The sequence below is a fragment of the Brienomyrus brachyistius genome, chromosome 25 (genome assembly GCF_023856365.1).
Source record: "Brienomyrus brachyistius isolate T26 chromosome 25, BBRACH_0.4, whole genome shotgun sequence".
Taxonomy (NCBI): Eukaryota; Metazoa; Chordata; class Actinopteri; order Osteoglossiformes; family Mormyridae; genus Brienomyrus; species Brienomyrus brachyistius.
Genome location: NC_064557.1, coordinates 5,813,229 through 5,831,601, shown reverse-complemented (window position 1 = coordinate 5,831,601; position 18,373 = coordinate 5,813,229). Strand labels below are relative to the sequence as shown.

General features: G+C 42.6%; 2 protein-coding genes across 2 annotated transcripts in view; both read left to right on the top strand.

Annotated features, from left to right (window-relative positions):
* Nucleotides 1-225: 225 nt before the first annotated feature.
* Nucleotides 226-10,289, top strand: LOC125720269 (sodium channel subunit beta-3-like). The gene is made up of 6 exons (XM_048995477.1): nucleotides 226-312; nucleotides 7,096-7,172; nucleotides 7,514-7,801; nucleotides 9,952-9,999; nucleotides 10,099-10,146; nucleotides 10,246-10,289. Exons 1-6 carry the CDS (start codon nucleotides 263-265, stop codon nucleotides 10,287-10,289), a joined length of 555 nt encoding a protein of 184 aa, XP_048851434.1. The 5' UTR covers nucleotides 226-262.
* A 7,562-nt stretch (nucleotides 10,290-17,851) lies between these two features.
* LOC125720469 (homeodomain-only protein-like) overlaps nucleotides 17,852-18,373 on the top strand; it is a 4,362-nt gene continuing 3,840 nt past the window's right edge. The window contains exon 1 of the mRNA XM_048995941.1: nucleotides 17,852-18,083. The gene's annotated coding sequence lies outside the window, so the exon portion shown is untranslated. The remainder of the gene's footprint in view (nucleotides 18,084-18,373) is intronic.

Sequence of the window (18,373 nt, the reverse complement as noted above, 5' to 3'; positions counted from 1 at the left end):
ATAGAGCATCTAACCAGAACAATAAAACCAGACGTAACCCTATTTTCAACAGCACAGGGAAAAGTACTTCTTAAATAAACTGAAAACAAAGTACCTACAAAGTCCCACTGTACAAAGGCATAAAAAGGGGCGAAAACAATGTCGTGAAGGAATCAGAAAAATCAACCTCAGCACACAAAGTGCATCAAAACGACTTGGGCTCAACCCACTTCCTGGTGCAGCTGCAAGCCGACTCACCCGGAAAAAATATATACTGCAGAGAATGAGCGAGAAGAAGCTAAGCATGCTGTACACGACTGTACCAAGGTTTAGGTAAGTTTAGGCCACTCTCGTCTGGCTACACCGTGACCTCCAGCTTACAGGGAAATTTGGGGGTTGGTGGCAGGATTGGCACTGCAGGCACCGGAGAAAAACTCACGCTGTTCCATCTGGACTAGTGTGGTGCTGAGGTATCACCCGCCATACGGCTGCACTCAGGTCCTCATGTCTGAGGTGGTTCGTTGTGTGGCGGGTGGGCAATGTGCTGTAATCAGCACGCGCCCCTTACTTCTTACAACTCTGGATCTATGGTACGCGCTTCTGTGCATCTGTTCCTAAATGATTTTGGCGTATTTTCTCTCTTATTTTTTGATACATGGTCATGTGACTGACCACTCCCATTGTTGGAGATAATCTGTGTGTAAAACGTCTCAAAGGTTATCTTTGCCACAAATGTCGCAAAATGAATATCAAAATGGATTGAAAATGATAACAGTAATGATGAGAATGCAGAGTTTGATGACAACAGCGATGTTTCAGCTGGATAACGTAGAATCGAAGACGGTTGTCTGTTTCAAGCGACGCTTGCGGCCTATGTGGTTGGTGACGCAGTTAGTGGTGGCAGCTTGACTGACGATTCTGACAACCAGAACAAATCATATTGAAATTGTTTACATAATATGTGATAATTTTGTGTATGACAGCCAAATTAACGTGGGGTGAAGAATTCACGGGGCGGCATGGTAGTGCAGTGGTTAGCACTGTCGCCTCACACCTCTGGGACCCGGGTTCGAGTCTCCGCCTGGATCACATGTGTGCGGAGTTTGCATGTTCTCCCCATGTCGTCGTGGGGTTTCCTCCGGGTACTCCGGTTTCCCCCCACAGTCCAAAAACATGCTGAGGTTAATTGGAGTTACTAAATTGCCCGTACGAATGCATGTGAGAGTGAATGGTGTGTGAGTGTGCCCTGTGATGGGCTGGCCCCCCATCCTGGGTTGTTCCCTGCCTCGTGCCCATTGCTTCCGGGATAGGCTCCGGACCCCCTGCGACCCAGTAGGATAAGCGGTTTGGAAAATAGATGGACATTCTAGAAGGTTCTTTCAGAATATGGTCTAAAAGTAGAAGGAAAGCTGGCATTCACCTCACAAACCCCAGCAACTCACACAATAGCTAATATTATAGGTCCTGTCAGCTGTAATGACATGGTGGTTTGGCATTTTGGGCTCATGGAGACTGTTGCACACCCCTTTGTTTCCCAGATTGCTTTGCGTCTGATTTTTAATTAATTTTTGAATGTTCAAATTTATCCGTATAATGTGCAATGGGACATTACATGAATGGGTTAAATTAATGCTAAACCACCATGTCATTACGGCTGACAGTACCTATTATATTAGCTATTAACACGATTTTGCACAAATCATGAAATGGTTTGAAGCGCAAAAATAATCGGTGTGCATCGTTGTCTGTGTGCTGGACATCACGATTCTGTCATTAAAAAGCCCCACCTTACTTCCGTTAAAAGTTATTAAAGCCGGAAAACTGAATATCAAATGTGAGGCTAATTTAACCGCGGTTTAATATTTTACATGCAGGTACAAAGAAAACAATACATTGGCAAAGAGAATAATGGTCATCAGCAGATCAACCGATGTTTAGAACATAAGAACATAAATTTACAAACGAGAGGAGGCCATTCAGCCCATGAAGCTCATTTGGGGGGAACTTAACTAATAGCTCAGAGGTGTTAAAACCTTATCTAGCTCTGATTTAAAGGAACCCATGGTTTTAGCTTGTGCTACACTTACAGGAAGATTATTTCATACTCTAACTACACGCTGTGTAAAGAAGTGCTTCCTCAAATTCGTTTTAAAATGTTCTCCCGCTAATTTCCACTTTTAGTCACGAGTTCTAATATTTAAACTAATATTGAAATAGTGATTTGGCTGAACAGCATCCAGACCTGCTAGAATCTTATATACCTGGATCATGTCCCCCCTTAGTCTCCTTTGCTCGAGGGTAAACAGATTCAGCTCAGCTAACCTCTCCTCATAAGACCGGGAATCATTCTCGTAGCCCTACGTTGCACCTTTTCCAAGGCAGCAATGTCCTTCTTCAATGTATGGTGACCAAACCTGCACACAATATTCTAGGTGGGGTCTTACCAAGGAATTATGTAATCGTAGCATCACTTCCCTTGACTTAAACTCCCTACACCTAGAGATATAACCCAACATCCTATTGGCCTTTTTTATTGCTTCCCCAGACTGGCGAGAGTGGGACATGGAAGCATCAACATACACACAGAGATCTTTCTCATAATCAGCTACTTTTATTTCAGTGGAACCCATAAAATATCTGTACTTTATATTTCTGCTCCCTGCAAGGATTACTTTACATGTATCTATGTTAAATTTCATCTGCCAGGTATCAGCCCAGTCGCAAATTAAATCCAGATCCCATTGTAACTTCTCTGCTGCTAGATCAGTATCTGCTACACCACCCACCTTGGTGTCGTCTGCAAATTTAACCAGTTTACTGTATGTGTTGGTGTCAATATCATTAATGTAAATTAGGAACAGTAGTGGTCCTAAAATTGAACCCTGCGGTACCCCACTATGGACGCAGGCCCACTGTGACATTGTGCCTCTATAACTACTCGCTGCTTCCTGTCTGTTAACCAGTTTTCAATCCAAGCTGCTACAGTTCCTAAAATCCCTGCAGCTTTGAGCTTAAGCAAGAGCCGTTTGTGGGGGACAACATCAAAGGCCTTCTGGAAATCTAAGTAGATCACATCGTAGGCCTTTTTGTGATCAATTTCTCTTGTAGCTTCCTCAAAGAATTCAAGTAAACTAGTTAAACAGGATCTACCTCTCCTAAATCCATGTTGGCTATCCCTCAGAATGTTATTTGCATCCAGGTAATCTATCATTTACTTTGATTATAGTTTCCATTATTTTTCCAGCATTGCTTGTTAAACTGATTGGCCTATAGTTAGCTGGATTACTTCTATCCCCTTTTTTGAATATGGGTGTTATATTAGCATGCTTCCAATCACAAGGTACCACACAAGCAGGTAACGATTTCTGGAACATTAAAGTTAAAGGTTGGCTAAGAATATTCCTCATCTCTTTTAAAACTATAGGTAAGATGCCATCAGGGCCCTGCGATTTATTTATTTTAAGCTTAGCTAGGCTTACTACCACATCAGCCTCAGTTATACATACACTGAACAAAAATATAAACGCAACACTTTTGTTTTTGCTCCCATTTTTCATGAGATGGACTTAAAGATCTACAATTCATTCCAGATACACAATATTACCATTTCTCTCAAACATTTCTCACAAATCAGTCTAAATGTGTGATAGTGAGCACTTCTGCTTTGCTGAGATAATCCATCCCACCTCACAGGTGTGCCACATCAAGATGCTGATCTGACATCATGGGTAGTGCACAGGTGTACCTTATACTGCCCACAATAAAAGGCCACCCTGGAATGTGCAGTTTTGTCTCACAGCAAAATGCCACAGATGCCACAAGCATTGAGGGAGCGTGCAATTGGCATGCTGACAGCAGGAATGTCAACCAGATCTGTTGCTCGTGCATTGAATGTTCATTTCTCAACCATAAGCCGTCTCCAAAGGCGTTTCAGAGAATATGGCAGTACATCCAACCGGCCTCACAACCGCAGACCACGTGTAACCACACCAGCCCAGGACCTCCACATCCAGCAGGTCCACCTCCAAGATCGTCTGAGACCAGCCACTCAGACAGATAATGCACGGCCCCATGTTGCAAGGATCTGTACACAGTTCTTGGAAGCTGAAAATGTCCCAGTTCTTGCATGGCCAGCATACTCACCGGACATGTCACCCGTTGAGCATGTTTGGGATGTGCTTGACCGGCATATACGACAGCGTGTACCAGTTCCCACTAATATCCAACAACTTCGCACAGCCATTGAAGAGGAGTGGACCAACATTCCACAGGCCACAATTGACAATCTGATAAACTCTATGCGAAGAAGATGTGTTGCATTGCATGAGGCAAATGGTGGTCACATCAGATACTGACCGGTTCTGAGTCCCCAGACCCCCAATAAAGCAAAAAACTGCACATTCCAGGGTGGCCTTTTATTGTGGGCAGTATAAGGTACACCTGTGCACTACCCATGATGTCAGATCAGCATCTTGATGTGGCACACCTGTGAGGTGGGATGGATTATCTCAGCAAAGCAGAAGTGCTCACTATCACACATTTAGACTGATTTGTGAGAAATGTTTGAGAGAAATGGTAATATTGTGTATCTGGAATGAATTGTAGATCTTTAAGTCCATCTCATGAAAAATGGGAGCAAAAACAAAAGTGTTGCGTTTATATTTTTGTTCAGTATATATCGGTCAAAGACGGCGCTGTATTCGTACTAAAAGGTGGTAAGTTACCCATGCTCTCTACTGTGAACACCCGTGTAAAATAATCATTAAACTCATTTACTATATCAGTTTCATTAGATTCATATCCTGATTGTTTCTTTATACTAATGATCCCTATATCGAGATTTTTCTTAACATTTAGAACAACACAGGTACATTGACCTACCAGGATATCCAAAAGAAAGCGTTTTCACGAAAGCTCTCAATCCACCGATTCCGGGAATTACATACTTCGGCCGAAAGAAAGTGCCCTAAGAGTGATTAACATTCACTAAAGCATATTCACTGTTCTCTAGTCAAGTCGGCGGTTTCTCTTTCTCTTCCTCTGTCTTAAAAAACCCCGCGAAAGATAAAACTCCCATGGTCCCATTCGGCACTCAAGACGTCTTAAAGAGACAGCCGCCCATTTCTACATGCATGCGCGCACTGGAAGGTGTATGTCGCCCTCTTTTAAGCATAATAGCGTATTGGAAGTACGCTCTATAATAACTTAATAGCTTTATAGTAGCTTCATAGACCTGGCCTACATTTTCATATTCATGTGAACACGTGGGGCAAAGCACTGCATCAGTTTCTTACCTACTGCACTGACTGATCACAGCACCTGACAGATTTGCAGAGACCTCTAGTGGGGTTGGTGCTCAGATTTAAAAAAGGCCACATGGATCGAGATGTTATAATCAGAGGCGATTGTAGGGACTCTGGGGGCCCAGGCAAAAAACTCCATAGGGCCTGAAACTCCCCCTCCCCAGGCATGGTAACATTTATTACCTTTATTTTACTGCGGAGTCTAAATTTATATTATTAGCAAGGAAAATTTTGAAAAAACACAAGACTTTTATTTTCACTTTTATGAAGAACACTATACACAGCTCGGGGCTCCAGGCCATCGCCTGCCCTGCCTGTCTTGTAGCTGCACCTCAGGTTATAATACCAACCACAGTGTAACCTGCCGAACCACAGCAACTGATATTCAAAGAGAATGTAAAATGGAATCTTATAACAAACCACATCATACTTTATGATTACACCTTTGAGTTTGGTATTTATCAAAACGTTTTATTGTAATTATTATTTGCAGATTACTCTGAGAGTGGTATACTATTGTCAGGTGGCTGGAGGACGTGTTCTGCTGGGGTACATTGACTCTGCTGTTTCTTGATGGTGTCTGTTGGGGCTGTAAGCAGACAGGAATACATAGCAGGGAGCCTCTGTCCCAGATAGGTCAGGTTGGGAATGCGTAAGGCGGCTCAGTTATCAATCTGTACTGTATGTACTGTACTACACAATGAAGCAAATACAAAACAATAACAATAGCACAAATACAATTATATGCAAAGAGTTTATTTTTAAAAATAAAGGCAAAACAACAAATAAAAAATATTAATAAATTTTTGTACTGCGGACTGAATGATGTATAGTATCTTGGTAAAAAACAAACAAAACAATGAGATATTCACTATTAAGACTGTACACTGCAAAGGGAACTATGAAAGAAGATACAATCTAATTTTATGACATTATCAGGCAACAGCTGTTTCATATGATGCAACATACTTATTTGTGTTTTTCCATCTATCTTCCATCCATCCATCTATCCATCCATCCTTCTTCTGCTGCTTATCTGGGGTCGGGTCATGGGGGCAGCAGTCTGAACAGCGATACCCAGACCTCCCTCTCCCCAGCCACCTCCTCCAGCTCCTCCAGCGGAACACCAAGGCGTTCCCAGTACAGCCGAGAAACATAATCTCTCCTGTGTGCCCTGGGTCTGCCCCGGGGCCTCCTCCCAGTTGGACATGCCCAAAACACCTCCCCAAGGAGCCGTCCAGGGGGTGTCCTAGATAGATGCCCGAACCACCTCAACTGGCTCCTTTCAAGGCGGAGGAGCATCAGCTATGCTTTGAGTCCCTTCCCAATGTCCGAGCTCCTCGCCCTCTCTAAGGTTGAGCCCAGCCACCATGTGGAGGAAGCTAATTTTTGCCGATTGTATCCGCGATCTCATTCTTTCGCTCACTACCCAGAGCTCATGACTATTGGCGAGGGTAGGAACGTAGATCGACTGGTAAATCGAAAGTTTACTGTGTTCAGTACAGGTCCCTGAATCATGTATATTTTAGTAATGGATTGTTGACAGTGTTTTGTTATTTCATAAGAACAAATTTAACTATTATTCAGTGATTAGGTTATAAAGTAGTAGTGTAAGTGTTAGTTAGCTGAGGGCTTTTCCTTAACCTGTGTGATGGACCCTTTAGATGGTCACGATGTTTCTTTAATATTGTTTAAATGTTAGAGAGTTTGATCCTGAGGATACAGACTGCAGACAGCCAGGCTGAGTTTTTCATTTTTATTAACGTCCTTCATACGCGTGGGTCCTGACCACCTACATCTCAATCTTCTCTAGCTGCAGGGTAAAAGTCTGGGTTCTGCTGGTCGTCTGCGTTGGACACTGTTTCCCTGTTGTCTTAGGGACGGATTTAGGTGAGTAATTAGCTGTATACATCAGCGCCTCTCTGCTATGTTAATTATAAGGTGATGTGGGTGTCTGACAGGGTCGTCTGCTGTGACATTCTCCTGTCACACGGGGGGGGGGGTCGGGTCTCTCGTTGTCTGTATCCCTGTTGTGCTGTAGAGACTGTAACTTGGTCAGCTGCCTGAACACTCTACCTGCTGTGTGATGTTATTAAAGCTGAAGTTATGCTGTGGTATGTGATTGGTGCAAAGTCACGTGGTGCAATGATTGAACCAATCAGTGTGGAGATCTGAAACTGTGTGTAAAGTGGTTAATATAATAACCTTTTAATGGCTTGGTCTCTGATCAGCTATTGAAGCTCATACTGGGGAGACTGTCACACTGCGCTGCGATGGAAGAACACTTAAGGACACAGAGGAGCTTCAGTGGATGTTTAAAAGCCAACCTGCCTCTTCATATGCAAATGGAACCTTGTGTGAAGCTGGACATCATATCAACCGAACCTGGCTTGGATCCATCCAGCAGAACAACTTCTCTTTACTTATTACTGATGTCACAAAGGAGGATGATGGGGTTTACACATGTCGCATCAGTGGACATACAGGAGACATACAAAGCATTCGCCTTATTGTTCTCGGTAAGTGAGCCCTCTTGCGGTTCCCCTTCCCCCTTAACCCTCCTGAGACCCGTCTCTGTGGGGCAGATCCCCCTACAGCTCAGTTTGCCTTCCCTGACCTGAGGAACAGCACCGTGACCCCGAAGGTGAGATAAGTAGGGATAATGCTTTATCGCCCCGCGATAATTACTGCTGCTACCCTCCATCTTACACTCCAGGCCTGTAATTTCAGTGTGGGATTGTGGGTATTTTATATCATTTAATCAATTCCCACAAATCTAGCTGCTTATAATGCAGAAGATTCCCACACACATTTACAGCTGTCTGGTAATGTTCGCTCAGTGTTTGCACTGATGCAGAATGCATGCACTCTCTCCCTCTCTTTACAAGGCTATGAGCCCCTGTCTGTATCTGATACTCGCCACCGACCCAATTTGTACCTCACCTCTGCACACGTGCAGCATTACATTTTATGGCATTTTTTCCCAATGGTGCCCGATTTGTGGCACTTTGCTTCACGACATTTTCACAAGCCAACCAGATGTAAGTTTGAATATAGTTTTGTGAGACGCTTGCATTTCAACTGTGTGGCTCCAATTTGCTAACGCAGTTTCGCCCACTGAGCACTTGAGCTGTGAGAGTAGTTAGCAACCGTGCTTTTGGAAACGTTCCCAAAAGATCCCCTTAATATTTCCATGACATCAGGTTCCTCTTGCCGGTCGCTTGTGACCGACCTCCACCAGCTCAGGATGAGATATTCAGACAGATATTCCGGTTTTGGATTCTTTGTCTTTTGTCTGTTTAATAAGTTCAGCATCGTACCTGCACAGGTCTGAGGTGTTTATGGGTCTGTTAGTGACCCCAGTCTCGGTGGGGTGACCATATATGTTCCCGACGGCAGCCATTATAATGCTGCAGCAAAGTTAGTAAATTATTCCAGCTGGACAAATTAGAGAAATGTATCTTATGTATTTTGTCCAGTTTCTTCCTGATTCCACTGATTTGGAGTGATATTAATATAGGTGCGAACTTAATATTTCAGTTCAGAGTGAACCAAAGCTGTACGTATACAAAAATACCATGTATATGACCATACCATATATATATATATATATTTCTATAGGTGCTTTCACACCAAAGTTCCAGTATTGTGGGTAATTCAGTTGCACCACGTTCCCCCATCACCTGTTGATCTGAAATCATGACATCACCCATCGTCTTTCTATGAAAGTGTTGATGTAAACAAGCCATATCTGCAAATGCATCGCAAGTCTTTTCAAGGTTTCTGTGTTTTTAAAGATCACTTGTAATAGATGTTTGCTGGAATAAAACAGAAAACGGTATTTCTTGTAGGACTTCACCTATATTACATGTGATGGTCAATGTAATAATGTTAATTTCTACTTAGTAACTTGCTCCTTGTATTTATCAACTACTGCTGATAATGATGTCTTTGTAAACATTCCAGTTCTATTAACACACTGTGACACAGGGTTTCCTGTACTAGCACAGAGAGACAGAAATTACAGGACGCCAAATTTGTGATACAGATCACTTTACATTGAAATGCGTAACTGAATCACTTTTTCAAGCATCAATCATGCGTTTGTGCATAAATATGATGAGGGAACATTATTACCTAAAGGCCAGAATATAGGTTCCCCTGCTGAAACAGACAAGCAGCAACTCTGGACCTCAGTACTCATGACATCAGTTTATGTGATTCTGTACCTAAATGACTTTCAGCCGTCTCACATACTTCTTTGCCCAAATATACAAGGGAAACATTATTTTGTGCAATCCAGGATATCTGGTTCCCCTGCTAAAACGTACATGCAGCAGCTCTGGAGCCTGATGCAAATACTCATATTTGGGCAAAGAAGCATGTGAGATGGCTGAATTATATATAATATAGTCGTCCATCAGTATTGCAAAGCAGAACATAAACATCACCACAGAATGACAGCAATGCACATACATTTTAATAAAGGAGACATTCAGGTTTGACGGCTCCCCCAATAATGCGAGTTTAGCCATAGAAATGTGTCATTCAGCCTATCGGAGTAGCCAGCCTGTCATTGTCATCATGTGCCCTGCATTCAGTGCTGCACCTCTTATGGAGTCACAGGCTGAACCTGACTCTACACCTTCTGTCCCTCTGTGTCTGACAGATGCAGAGACTGACCGGGAGCAAAGGGCTGCAGGGACCCAACAAGGAGGTGAGTGCAGGTTTAATGTAACGAGGCTGTAATAGGGGTGTGATTGGATGTTACAGGCTGATACTGACTCTACACCTTCTGTCCCTCTGTGTCTGACAGATGCAGAGAGTCACCAGGAGCAAAGGGCTGCAGGGACCCAACAAGGAGGTGAGTGCAGGTTTAATGTAACGAGGCTGTAATAGGGGTGTCATTGGATGTTACAGGCTTATACTGACTCTGCGGCTTCTGTCCCTCTGTGTCTGACAGAGGGTGTGTCCCCCCCCCCCCCACCGCTCCCCAGGATCAGGTGATGTTGTTTGCAGGCCGCACAGAGAGAGAGAAGATCCTCCAGGTGAGTTTATACCCTGTGTGATGCTCCAGTGTGATTCCTACAGTGTGAGCCCCCCAAAGCCCCCCCCTCCCCCATTCAGCAGACTCAGGGGGGTGCAGGGCTGTGTAGAGTGAGCAGATCCTCACGGCAGTGGGGGGTGAAGCTGTCAGAGGGCCAAGCTGGGCTCCCCCAGTGCCTGCAGATCACGGCAGACAGACACTCCTCACAGCCTGGCCGTCCCGCGCTATTAGCTATTAGCATTTTATGGGTAATACTGGGTCAGACTGGCTGTTCAGGTTCTTAAGCGTGTTGATCTGAGCCCCATGGGACTCTGCTGTTGTAGCCTTTGGTGGGGGGGGTCCGTAACAGCTGCAGAAAGGGGCCAGACGGGAAGCTGCTCTGGGTCGGGCCGTCGGCTCGGTGATGCGGCTCCACTGGCTGCTTCAGTGACATTTTACACTGACTGAGGATCGAGTGTCTGTGTGAAAATGTGCCGGGACACTGACGGATCTCTCTGCTTTCTGCAGGAGCGTCTTCAGGAGGAAGCCGGGTGCACACTGTTGCAATAGTGGCTGTGGTGCTTGTGGTGGTCGTGGTTGTTGCAGTGATAACCATAAGATGGTGGAACTGACAGCGGGCTGGAAGGCAGGCTTATCTACTGAACTTGAAACATCACCTGACTGAATGCCACCTCTCTTCTGTGTACTTACCTGCGCTCCATTTACAACAGAACAGAATTAAACAGAATCTGACCATTTATTTCGGTTGGGGCAGCATGGTGGGATCTGGGATCAGAGTCTCTGCCAAGGCTCCATGTGTGTGGAGTTTGCATCAGTTTCAGCTCAGACATGCAAAAGTGTTTAATTCCGTATAAGACCTCAAACTGGAGCTGACCTTTTTAATGTACTGTTGCCTTAAACATTTCTTCTAAGTATTATCACTAAGGTGAAATCAGGGGTAATTCTAGAATTTTTTTTTCTTTTTTTTTTTTTTTAACAGAAGCCAGTATTAAGCAAGTTTATCTAAAAGTTATAAAATGCTAAACTCTTTATTGCAGTCTCTTTAGTTTCTCAGGAGAATGTGAATTTTGAACACTTTGTGCATTGATAACATTGTGTATTGGTGCCCTGCATTCATCTTTGAGAGCTTACGGACAAAGAGAGCTGCTGTTTTGGTGAAATGCTGACTTGTGACTATGAAAGCATTATATCACTGTGAGTAAATACTATTTGCAATAATTGCTCATCTCCTGAAAAGTAAAGGTTCCTACTGTTACTATTTATCCGTTACTGGTTTTTGACAATAAAATTGTCTGATTTGGAAAAAAATGTTGTTTCACTAATTTGAATTAATTTATGAAGGGGTTTCATATTGAAACAAGTCTGTGGCAAATTCTGAAACTCTAAGGAATCTAGAGATCTAAGGAATTTCATCATGATGGTGCTTTGGTTGAGTTTGTATGACAACAAGAGCATGATAACTCTCATTAATCCATAAAATTACACACTGTGTAAAGAAGTGTTTCCTCGGATTCATTTTAAAATGTTCTCCCGCTAATTTCCACTTATGGCCACGAGTTCTAGTATTTAAACTAATATTGAAATAGTCATTTGGCTGAACAGCAATCAGACCTGCTAGAATCTTTTATACCTGGATCATGTCCCCCCTTAGTCTCCTTTGCTCGAGGCGAAACAGATTCAGCTCAGCTAACCTCTCCTCATAAGACATTCCTCTAAGACCAGGAATCATTCTCGTAACCCTACGTTGCACCCTTTCCAAGGCAGCAATATCCTTTTTAAGGTAAGGTGACCAAACCTGCACACAATATTGTAGGTGGGGTCTTACCAAGGAATTATATAATCATATCATCACTTCCTTTGACTTAAACTCCACACAGCTGAAGATGTAACCCAACATCCTATTGGCCTTTTTTATTGCTTCCCCAGACTGGCGAGAGTGGGACATGGAAGCATCAACATACACACCGAGATCTTTCTCATAATCAGTTACTTTTATTTCAGTGGAACCCATAAAATATCTGTACTTTATATTTCTGCTCCCTGCATGGATTACTTTTCATTTATCTATGTTAAATTTCATCTGCCAGGTATCAGCCCAGTCGCTAATTAAATCCAGATCTCGTTGTAGCCTCTCTGTTGCTAGATCAATATCTGCTACACCATCCACCTTGGTTAAGGGTTAAAGAACTAAACCGTTGAATATCATTACATTCTGTATGATATTTTGATCAAAATGCAATTTTTACTACAGATATGGTATCTAAACATATTGCATACATATATTTTTTTCCTCTATCAAAACATCTTGTAACAAGACATTTGTCCGCCTAAGGACAGGCTGATGAATATTCCCATAAGTGGGTTTGTTGGACGGACACTGAGAATTGGGAGAGTTCCCGATGGCTAGTGACGAGGAATTACTTTATAATTTATACTACATTTACATTTACATTTACAGGATTTGGCAGACGCCCTTAGCCAGAGCGACTTACATAATCTTACATACTAAATCTTCACTGTTTAGTTAGTGCTAGGTTACATCTGTTTTTTGATTAATTAATTTCTTAATGTGGAAGCAACATCTAAACACTGCAATATTACATATAGGCAATGCCAGGAAATCCCAGTTAATTCACAATATTTAGGCCAAAGATCTGGTACACATTCGCTTAACCATATCGACAACAGCATATTCCTGCGTCGTTCGCGTATGGACTACAACATTACGTCATCAATACGCGCGGACATGGGCATGATATGCCCCAGCATAAGCATTTTGACTGGATGGATTTAATTACATTTAAATTAAAATCTTCACCAAAATCAGAATCTGTATTCGTCACGTACATTTTCTGATAAAGTCTGATAAACGTATGTCGGTCTCTATGGTGACTCCGAACCTTGGTATTACTGTAGTCTGTATTCGTGTACTAAACTAGTTTACGTCTTTGCCTGAACTGTATACTGTTATACCGCACTTGAACACCAGGTTGTGCTCTTTCACCATAAAGTAGCTGTCTTTCACTTATCAGTTACTCTCAGTTTAGAATTTTAGAGAGATACTTGATTAATCACCGTGGAGAAATTCTCTTTTTGCCTACCCCATCTTTCTCTCCATGAAACACACTGTAGTTCTGATTACTTCTATTCAGTCTGTTCTCAAACCTCTGCGAATGCCTGTCTAATGCTACTTCTGAGTGCAGGAATTTGGCTTATTTGTCAGTGTTCGCAATCTATTTGTCAGATTTGCTGAACACACAGGCTAACCAACACTGAAAAGCACAGAATATATGCACCTTCCAGAGCTTTGTTTAGCTGAAATCCCACATTATTCAATGCCTGACTGATTTATCAGTGTGTGTCCTGTACTGTAAAAACCCATCACAATTCATACGCTACACTCACACATATTTCTGTGACTAAAGGACATATTTCAAATGTAATGAAAGTGGACTCATTTATCAGTGATTAAATACTGGAACAAATTGCTGCAATGTGGATAAATAATTAAACAAAGGGCAGAAGCACAAAGCAGCAGGACAATTAAACCAGACAGGAATTAAAACTCGCGCCGAATGAGTGACCATTACGACATAGCAGCTTAGCCTGCATCTTGTAGTTAAATCTACAGTTTTTAATGGAATGAAATGTGGAGATCGATCCATTTATCGGTCCATTTATATTAATGTGCAAATCAGACAATCGTGACTATTATATCTATATCAATTAACTAAACTCAATTCCTGAATTATCTCTACAGAAATAGTAAAGGTAACACCTTACTTTAAGTTGTCATCTATAGCGCACTATAAATACCTTCATAATGCATTACAATTCTCAGTATAACAATTAATAAAGAATTTCAGCATTTTCTATTGACAGTTATAAGGCATTATATTGTTGATTATAATACTTTATAAGTTCCAATGCAGCTCTCATTTATAATGCACTATAGATACCTCCATAATGCATTATAATGGTCAGTATAGGAAGTAATAAAGCATTTCAGCATCTTCTATTCATAAGACATTCTTCAGTCATCAGTCATAAGACATTATAGTGTCAACTATAATACTTTATAAGCTCCAATGAAGCTGTCATCTATAATGCACTATAGATACCTTCATAATGCATTATAGTTGTCCGTATAAGCATTAAGGATGCTTTGTACTGATTATGAAGGTATCTATAGTACATTATCAATTACAGCTTCATAAAGCATTCAAAATGCACAATAAACATGGTTATAATTCCTTATGCCTTTGATATTTATAGCCTTGTTCATAATGCTTTCTGATGTGTTATGAATGTGTTAACAGATTCTTATAGACATTCATAGAAATTGTTATTGTCATTACAATGTTTAATGTGCTTAAGAGAACTTGGGGAAGACCTGGGGAATCTAATAACAGAAAGAGAGAAGCAGATACGATTGGTTGTGGCCAATTCTTGCAGTATAAGTTTCCGTCTCCCAATTCCATACTCCACTGTACCTGCCAGCACGGTCTTTAATGCCGTTTCCAAGAGAACAGGCAGCAAACATGCCGCTGTTGGCCATCTATATTTAAACTCGCAATCTCCCATGCAGATTAGCTCTGACATACTTCGGTATGTCTGACGGCTACACGTAGCGCACAGAGTGGCATCTCCATCAGACCAATGTCACGCTTTCCGTCATTTTTCCTCCTCTGTGTGCAGTATTTTGTCTGACATACTTTATACGGGGGTTTGCTTAGAGTCAGTGTATAATGTGGTACTGTTTCAGGTAGACATGACTGAAGAAACTAAATATAGAAAGATAATTTGAAATATTCTGGAATGTAACTTTATGTTAAATGCACCCTGCAATCTACTTAAACTTACTCTAAAAGTTTTCTTGCAATTTAGCCACAAATTGGAGCTTCCAAGGTAACAGATGCATACTAACATCAACGCTGATTCTAACAGATACATACTAACATCAACGCTGATTCTTATAACAGATGCATACTAACATCAACGCTGATTCTTATAACAGATGCATTCTAATGTCAACACTGTTGGATCTTAACATTGCTCTATCAAAAAGAATCTGAAGTTGTATTTTCTAAACCTGGACCATACAGAGATGACCTTGTTGAAGGACTAAGAGTCTGATATCAGGATTTGAAAAGACTATGCTGTTAGAAGCTGAATATTACAATGCCCGGGCCCATATACTGTACTCAGCTCCATGCTTCTAGTCTTCCGTACTTCTCTGTGTCGTCGTTCCCCTTTACCCCAGGAAACCAAGTGCATTTGCTATCTAGGCTATGGCTCTCAGCAGAGGCGGAATCGATCTCTGTTACGTGGCCCCTCCTACTCTCAGCTGCCCAGGCTGCCCTTCAGGGTCAACTAATCATTCCACTATCTAATCTTGCTTTGTCATCAGGGACATTTCTATCAGTGCCTTCTACAAACTGGAACGCCCTCCATCCAGAGAACAAACCAAGTTACCACTAGCAGGGGTAACCACTGTCATTTGACATTTTGCTAACTAATTCCATTAACATGTGAATATCAGCCATGGGTTTTGGGTGCTTCGTAGTAAAAAAAACCAGAGGGTCCCTATAATTGTGATACTATTAGGTCACATTTGGGTGTTAATAGGATTTGGTGTTTGCCAAATGCAGCACAGCACTGGCGACTGGCATGTGAGCAGGAGAGAGACCCCAACTTACTGCTCCCACTTCCAAGCAGCTCCTGATTCGGACCGGACCGCCTCATGTACGTACACCGAGCGGTTTTCCAGATGCTGCTGTCCACCCCAGGGACCTGCTCTGGCTTATATAAGACCCACATAATCATCCCCTTCTCCAAAATCTACAGAAGACCGGGGCAGTGTGAGTGGGGGTCCAGCAAAGGGGTTGCTGGATTTAGTATCAGGGGAGTCCCAAAATGGATACGGAGGACTGTTCTGCTGGCCTCCCCAAAGGCATTGTGGACTTACCCACGTTCAGAGCAACAAATATATGGCCAATGTGTTCTGGGCCTCAGGCCGGCGGTTTGGACATCCTGAGACAGGAAGCCTCTGAGAAGCAACCAGGAGTGATTCACGTTTCCAGAAGACAGAGTGAGCGGCTACAATAACCAAGAGCTAGTCAGGACACAGCTCAAGCATGTCAAACTGAATGTAAACAATCACATAACCAGATCCCGGAATACAGTCACGCACTTAATTAGCTCACCATGACTGATCTGTTTGACGTTTCAACGGTCCTGACATATTTGTGTGGCAGAAAAGCCAAAGGGAGAAGGGTGTCCCACAACCAATCAAGATGATCTACATAACCTCACGAGTGTCAGGTCTCAAGCTGGCTCTGTGTGATTAATCACTGTCCTCTTCTCAGGGGCGGATTAGTTTATTCAAGGCCCTAGATTCACATCAGGTTTAACTAACCCAGAGGTGTCAAACTTAAATAACCTGGGACGTCTTCTCCCACACGGGACACTTATGCTACTTTTCAGAGCTGAAAGAAAAAGGAGAGAATTAAGAAATGATACAATGCAAATAATCTGACAGTGTGCAGGCAGGGTTGGCGCCAGATTAATTTGCAGGCCGGATTTAATGAGCTTCCCCATTTCATCCTCCCTGAGATGGGGCAGGGCCCTAAGATAGAAGCCCGGATATGCATGAATCCACCGCCGTCTCACTGTAAACAAGTTCTCAACTTACCTACGAGTAAAATCGACGTCCTGCTGTTACCGCTGCATGAAGTAATCATACTGTACTTATAACTTGCAGAGGATTGTAGCCAATGACATGCTTGTTTTTGTTAATCATATTGTGCAGGACGATTTCTTAAAATTAATAAAAATTAAGGGCATTAACATACTAGTGGCATATACTACACACCACCCCGTGGTACGTTGGTGCCTGACCAGGGTTGGTGCCTGACCAGGGTTGGTTCCTGACCAGGGTTGGTGCCTGACCAGGGTTGGTTCCTGACCAGGGTTGGTGCCTGACCAGGGTTGGTGCCTGACCAGGGTTGGTGCCTGACCAGGGTTGGTTCCCACCTGTGCCCAGTGTTCCCGGGATAGGCTCCGGTCCCCCCCGCGACCCCATTTGGGATTAAACGGTTTCAGGAAATGGATGGATATACTACACACACACACACACACACACACACACACACACGCACGCACACCCACACACACACAGATTTGTAATTATATCTTTGTGGGGACTCTCTATTCATTTCTATGGGGAACCCTCTAATCACAACATGGCGACCTTAACCCCCACCCATCCCTAACCTTAACCATAAGTAACCAAACAAAATATGAGACTTTTCACATTTTTACTTGTTTTGTTTGCATTCACAGATCTTTTAGGGACCTGAAAAATGGTTCACACAACGTCAAAATAAAAGGTGTTTATTACATTGTGTAGAACATTTAGTCCCCACAATGTAATATACACATAATCCACACACACACACACACACATATGTATATTTCAGTTCAGATACAATTTACATAAAGCGCACATTGCCTTCATTCATAATTCCAATCAAGGGCGTTTGGCATATTTTGCCGAACACCATGATGGACAACTAACAATTTGGGCGTAAAGAGATGAAATACAAAACATTGTGCAAAGCAGGGAGTCATAAATGCAGGGGGTGTGATAAAAACGGTGGTTTGTGCTAATTCATTTACGTAGTGCAAAGCAGAAAGTTGGAGGAGGGACAATAGACAAACATGCGTCCATAGGACTACATACAGTACATAAGGTACATCATGCACAATGTATAGGTCGCTGCGAACACTTTCCTGGTTCAGCATGATGGACTAACGATCTACCAGCGGCTCTTTACAAGTGCATCATCTGAAATCTCATAGCTTTTATATCGCCGGCTAAATATTACTGCCACAGACAAGAAGAGGCAGGAGAACCGCAGATCATACCTGCCGTTTATCTGCCGTTTGCACGGCGTGTTTTACTCCTATTTCATTCAGCTAGAAACGGTGACTAGACCTGATATTCCCTAGGAGTAACTCCGTATTTTCGCTCCTTGTTCTG